Source organism: Eptatretus burgeri, chromosome 14, assembly GCF_056783735.1.
Source record: "Eptatretus burgeri isolate ZD-2024b chromosome 14, Ebu_testis_v1, whole genome shotgun sequence".
Lineage (NCBI taxonomy): Eukaryota > Metazoa > Chordata > Myxini > Myxiniformes > Myxinidae > Eptatretus > Eptatretus burgeri.
In genome coordinates, this window is record NC_140974.1 from 68,379,680 (window position 1) to 68,386,626 (window position 6,947).

Sequence of the window (6,947 nt, forward strand, 5' to 3'; positions counted from 1 at the left end):
CACACATGTAACGTCCATTTTACCACACAACCTAGCTGAACATGCATTTAATGGGGGATCTGAGCTAATCCTATATTTAGTAATCCAATAAGGGCCATTTCCATAACAATATATATATATATATATATATTATCCCTGTGTCGTAAGAGGTAACCAGGGTTGCGTCAGGAAGGGCATCCGGCGTAAAACATGTGCCAAATCACTATGCGGATCATACGGATGATCCACTGTGGCGATCCCGAAAGGGAGCAGCCGAAAGAAGAAGAAGAAGAAGATAAATATATATATATATATATATATATATATATATATATATATATATATATATATATATATATATATATATATATAGGAATAAATTCCTGTGTGGTGCTGGTGTGAAAAAAAAAAATTCCATGACTCGATCCCAGAGATCTCGTCTCTAATCTACCTTTGTATGAAACACATTGTGTGTTCGTCTGTCCCCCTTCATAAGGACGATTTTGGTAGGGTTTTAAAGGCCAATCTTTTAACATGACTGTTTGTCTGTGTGTTTTTAAATGACCAGGCTAATTTTGAGGATTAAAAAATTTGAAAAGCATTTTTCTTGAAAGAGTAATTACATCTCTTCTATTGGAATTGTAGACGGTGACTTGGAAACCGAGCCTCACGGGCGGTGTACAGAAGCGTTTTAAACAAGAAGCGAATACTTCGATATAGTGCGGCTGGGGGCAGTAAAAGTCTAGGTTAAGAATGACGAAACAATTTTGCAGTTATAAAATCTAAATGTAAACACGGTGAATTAGCATGCATGATGGGAAGAGTTATGATGTTGGACAAATTTATATTTATAGCCCTCAGATCAAAGGGACGTACGCGGCCATAAGTGTGACAGAAGACGTGACAGAAGACACAGGACAGAATAGCCAATTATATAACAGCGCGATGTCGCCGCGCTATAAAAATAACAATAAGTACAAGGCACAGGGAGGTGAAATTCACTGCACATGATGCATAACACGCGCAGAGTAAAACGAGTGTTCATTGATGTCCGTAGGATGTCCAATAAAGAAAGAAGGTATAAGCACACCTGGCACTAGGCCGAGGTTTCAGACTTTGCCAAACTCACGAGGCTGTCCCGTCAAAATGAAACATTCCAGAAGATAAAGAAAGTCGGGTAACATTTTCACATGTAGTGTTTTCAAATAATCATTCTTGATACAAGACATCATATCTTCCAGCCAAATAAAATAACTCCAACCTGTCATTCTCAAAGGGCTTTGGTACTGGTACTGTATGTAGACATTACACATACTTCTTCTTTCGGCTGCTCCCGTTAGGGGTCGCCACAGCGGATCATCCGTATGATCCGCATTGTGATTTGGCATATGTTTTACACCGGATGCCCTTCCTGACGCAACCCTGGTCGCCTCTTACGACACAGGGATATGGTACACCTATTTTAACCGGGGTATACACCAGCCCAGTACACTGGTACTCACTTCGCCGACCTCGGAAGGATGACAGGCTGAGTCAACCCCCTGGTGTATTAATTCAGTGGCCCAACGGGGCTTGAACTCAGGACCTTTTGGATCCCAAGCCACTGCCCGAACCACTGCGCCAACACCAGGCTATGTAGACATTACACATACATATGCGCTAAATTGTATATTAATCAAAAGTATCAATTTAAGAAATAAATATACCGGGTGATAAATTCCCAAACAGATTAGTCTATCTTCATATGGTGTGTCACAAACTCCGCATCCAATTTATTATAATCAGGTTAAATAATGCACCGTTCCTCCTTTCGAAGATGCGTGGGGTCAGCGGTGGATCGTGCTCTTTGATTCTGGTACTTGGGAGGCCTTCTATGACATCACAGAGGGGGTATGATTGGGTTTAAGTTGTGGCTCTGAGCTCAGCCAGTGGAGACATTCACCATTGTTCTCCTTGGATCAATTCCTAAGCCCACATGCTGTTAACCGCAAGAGGCCCACTCCATAGCACAACATAAAAGCCGGAAGTACGAGCTCTTTTTTTTTTTCTTCTCTCTTCACGGTGATAAAAGGCTCGTGCTCGAACCTTACATAAATCACGTGCAGGACAAAACATTTGGAGGCACCGGTGCACTTTCACACAAATCACAAAGCCATGAGTGGACGTATTGGACAAATCAACAAAGTCTGAATGGGATTATAACCTGAATTCCCAGCATCACGAGTCACATGGGTTCAGATGGGAATGCTGAAACAACCCATCGTGAAAACAAAGGGAATATGCATTACGTAATATGTCAAAGAGGTGGCCTGTGACTGCTGGTTGCATGGTTTTCTGGAAGCGTGGCCGTGCCACTGATGCAGTGCCCCTGCTACAAGTAAGATTTTCTTTTTTTCTTTCTTTGCTGGCCTCGGAAAGATGATAGGCTGAGTCAACCCACCCGGTGTTATTCAACAGCTCTGCAGGGGCTTCAACTCAAGACCCTAAGATCTTCAGCCAGCCACTTAACTGTTAAGTCAACAAGAGACTTCTACATCACAGTAAGACTCGTTTATAAAACACAAATAAGCACAGCAGGTTGGCAGGGGTCATTGTAAGCTTGCTGTGCTATCCCAAATATGATCAATTCCCTCAACAAACTCAGGAAATGCTTCTGTAACATGGATTTTAATTTGAAAAATACAGGACATTAACTTTGCAGTGTGAGGTTTGGTTCCAGAGGTGAACGGTGGATTCGGCTCCAAAGGCGAACGGTGGATTCGGTTCCAGAGGCGAACGGTGGATTTGGTTCCAGAGGCGAACGGTGGATTTGGTTCCAAAAGTAAAAGGTGGATTTGGTTCCAAAGGCGAACGGTGGATTTGGTTCCAAAGGCGAACAGTGGATTTGGTTCCAAAAGTGAATGGTGGATTTGGTTCCAGAGGCGAACGGTGGACTTGGTTCCAGAAGGGAACAGTGGATTTGATTCCAAAAGGGAACGGTGGATTTGGTTCTAGAGGCGAACGGTGGATTTGGTTCCAGAGGCGAATGGTGGATTTGGTTCCAGAGGCGAACGGTGGATTTGGTTCCAAAAGTGAATGGTAGATTTGGTTCCAGAGGCGAACGGTGTATTTGGTTCCAAAGGCTAATGGTGGATTTGGTTCCAAAGGCTAATGGTGGATTTGGTTCCAAAAGTGAATGGTAGATTTGGTTCCAGAGGCGAACGGTGGATTTGGTTCCAAAGGCTAATGGTGGATTCGGTTCCAAAGGTGAACGGTGGATTTGGTTCCAAAGGCGAACGGTGGATTTGCTTCCAGAAGTGAACGGTGTATTTGGTTCCAGAGGCGAACGGTGGATTTGGTTCCAAAGGCTAAAGGTGGATTCGGTTCCAAAGGTGAACGGTGGATTCGGTTCCAAAGGTGAACGGTGGATTTGGTTCCAAAGGTGAACGGTGGATTTGGTTCCAAAGGTGAACGGTGGATTTGGTTCCAGAGGCGAACGGTGGATCTGGTACCAAATGTGAACGGTGGATTTGGTTCCAGAGGCGAACGGTGGATTTGGTTCCAAAAGTAAAAGGTGGATTTGGTTCCAGAGGCGAATGGTGGATTTGGTTCCAAAAGTGAATGGTAGATTTGGTTCCAGAGGCGAACGGTGTATTTGGTTCCAAAGGCTAATGGTGGATTTGGTTCCAAAGGCTAATGGTGGATTTGGTTCCAAAAGTGAATGGTAGATTTGGTTCCAGAGGCGAACGGTGGATTTGGTTCCAAAGGCTAATGGTGGATTCGGTTCCAAAGGTGAACGGTGGATTTGGTTCCAAAGGTGAACGGTGGATTTGCTTCCAGAAGTGAACGGTGTATTTGGTTCCAGAGGCGAACGGTGGATTTGGTTCCAAAGGCTAAAGGTGGATTCGGTTCCAAAGGTGAACGGTGGATTCGGTTCCAAAGGTGAACGGTGGATTCGGTTCCAAAGGTGAACGGTGGATTTGGTTCCAAAGGTGAACGGTGGATTTGGTTCCAAAGGTGAACGGTGGATTTGGTTCCAGAGGCGAACGGTGGATCTGGTACCAAATGTGAACGGTGGATTTGGTTCCAGAGGCGAACGGTGGATTTGGTTCCAGAGGCGAATGCCCCATTCCTTGAGAAACTGTGGGACGTTTAATATCCACAAGTTAGTGCAAGCAGCTGAAACAGTCAGCTTAATGTTTCTTTTGAATGACTGTGTGCTCGACGGCTTCAACCCTTGTTGGCACCGAACTAGAGAATTGGACAATGCGGACTGAATCAGGAATTAAATCACAACACGATTTCCTTTTCAGGAATAAAGGGGTGGATTAAAATATTTTTTTATACAAAGTCGAAGCTCGTGGAGGAGCAAGAACAGAGAACGGATCAGAATGTAATGGAACAAAAGGAACAGCAGAAGGAGGAAGGGGCGGGGACGGGGAATAGCTGGACAAAATATAGGAAGACTTGGAGGGAGGGATAAGGGATGTGGGGAAGAATGAGGACGAGGGGAAGACACTAGGGGGTGGACAAGATGGAAAAAAGTGGAAACTTGGAAAGAGTTCGGCTTGGGGAGGGGATAACGGGGGTAGAAAAGATCATTTATTGTTCTTCCATCTTGTGGACCCTGAGTCTGTTCAATTTCAATCTTCTCTCCATGATTTTAAGTTTTTCACCACACCTGCAGTACCTCGGATCATCCCCCATCCATGTACCCTTGGCCTTTTCTCCCCTCATGAACCCTCTCTCACTGTCTATTGCAGGCCACCGTGTTTCCTTTCACTCCTCATTCCTCGCCATGTTCGTTCATTCCCTTTCCTTGTTGGAGCCCCCAAGTTGTCCCTCCACTAGCATGTTGCCTTCTCACCTCCACCGCCTCGCTCTTCCACATCCCTGGAGGAAATGGTTTTCTTAATCATTATTTATATAAATTGTTTTGCCCTTTTTCTCGGACAACATATAACTTCGAGCATCTCGCAATGATATTATTGTTGCAACACCCCACATATTACAACCAGGTAACCACCACCACCACCACCACAATTCACTTTACATCGACACAGCATAACCACAAGGTGTGTGGAGCCAGCGGTGAGGAAGGCGAAAGGGTATTGATCCCGAAGGGAGTGCAGGCCGTCAATCACGAAGCATCACCATGAAACCAGGTAAATAATACCTGTGCGGTCCGATCGTTACAACGGCTCCAAGGTAAACGCTGTTGTGACGATCCGACCTGTGCAGGTCGACAGGTACACCTGCGCACCTTGGAGTACGAGTACGAGTACGGTATTAAATGAAGAGTTCATGACGAGGCACAGACGGGCCGGGTGTGTTTAAATTATTAAATAACGAGCTCGCCGGGCGCTGTCCGTTTCAGCACCAGGTCCGTGCGTTCTCACGGCACCGTGGGCCCCGTCGCACAGCACGCACTGTACCGGGGATGAGTCCACATCACCGCGAGCACACTGTACCAAAGTTTCACCCTTTCAAGCGACGTCACAGCGGCAGGCAATCCGTACTGCCTCGCTCGGATCAAACAAAGCACGCGCCCTACCTGTCTGGCCCTTTCCCAGTGTCCGCTCCAGGCGGTACGGACCCACGTGCTGCGCGTGCGGGGCACCGGCTCGTGCCCGGTTACCGGACATCGCGGGAGGGAAGAGCAGAGGGAGTGCGGGGCGACGACGAGGCCCGGGAATGGATGGTGGGAGTACAGTGAACCCGCACGATACAAGGGAGAGAGAGAGAGAGGGGGAGAGGATGTGTAAATGACGAGGGAGATAGAGATGAAGGAAAGGTAAATGTGCAATGAAAGAAGAGACTGAAGCGAGGAGACCAAAGTCAGGGGGTGGGAGATGGAAGGTCAGACGGCGGGGGAGGAAGAGAGAGAGGAAAATGGGACGGGTGAGGGTGACGGGGTGGGAGGGAGAATCGCTCTCGCAGATTCCTGATGATGCGAGAGGATGGATGACGGGGAGAAGTAAGCGAGGCGGACAATAAGAGAGGAGGAGGGGAAGAGCGAACGAGACTGGGAGTGGGGAGACGGCGCCATACGCAACGCGTCGTCGCTGAGAGATGGATTGAAGGGAAGAAGAAGAACAGCGGAGGGAAGGTCGGCTCCGAGGGTGGGGGGGGGGGGGGAGTTGTGGGAGTGGTCTGTCCGAAAGTGGAGGCAGAGCAAAGAACGAAAAGGAAGGATCAATGGAGCTCACTCAGCAGCAGCGCACGTGTTCACGTGTCGTCATCATTGACTTTTATAGATAGCATTACTCGAAGACACATTCAACATCTCCATCGACACTCACCTGTGCTCAAAATGGCACACCGGCTCGATCGATCGCCGACCGCGCGTCCCCGCACAGCCACCTGCTTCGAGCTGGGTCCACAACACGGGCGTCGAAGGATTTATTCTTCCAGTCGCAGCAGTGACGAAGACTTCTCATGGCCGTGTGTATTGGATGTACCGTGTACGATAACCTGTGCACGTGGGCGGCGAACTCTCCTTTCTGTGTCCACAAGGACTCTCGGGGAAGCGCAGGTACACATACGTGGTCCACCTGGGATATTTGAGTCGTATCCACCTCTTGCTGCTGGCTTGGAGGAATCTTACGATGTGGCGACCTCACTGGAACGTCACCCTTTATTATTTTTTTTTTTTTTAAACAAGCTCGAATGAGCTAAGATCCTCGTCCTTTTAATGATGACGTCATAAAGACGAATATGACGTCATTGCGATGTATCAAGTTTGCGATAAATTATCTGTGCTAATGCCCGGCTTGATTTCCGCAAACAAAATTCAAACAGCTTGCCGAGTTTCGGAGATAATGGTATTGGCGATTTCCATTAGCGGCGATATTATGACGTCAACTTTTTTTTCTCGGAAGAATTTCCAAAATCGGAGATGGTTACTGCCTGCGCGTGGGCTTTCTGCATATACATGGCAAGTTTCACGAAGATCCGATGAAAACTCTGGGTTGTGAAACAAAAAATGT

The 6,947-nt window shown here is 47.1% G+C and overlaps 1 protein-coding gene across 1 annotated transcript in view; it reads right to left on the minus strand.

Annotated features, from left to right (window-relative positions):
* Window positions 1-6,055, minus strand: part of LOC147013525 (serine/threonine-protein kinase BRSK2-like) — a 102,485-nt gene extending 96,430 nt beyond the window's left edge. Inside the window, exon 1 of the mRNA XM_085855389.1 lies at window positions 5,513-6,055. Coding sequence (XP_085711515.1) covers window positions 5,513-5,603 — 91 coding nt within the window. The 5' untranslated portion in view covers window positions 5,604-6,055. The remainder of the gene's footprint in view (window positions 1-5,512) is intronic.
* Window positions 6,056-6,947: the final 892 nt, after the last annotated feature.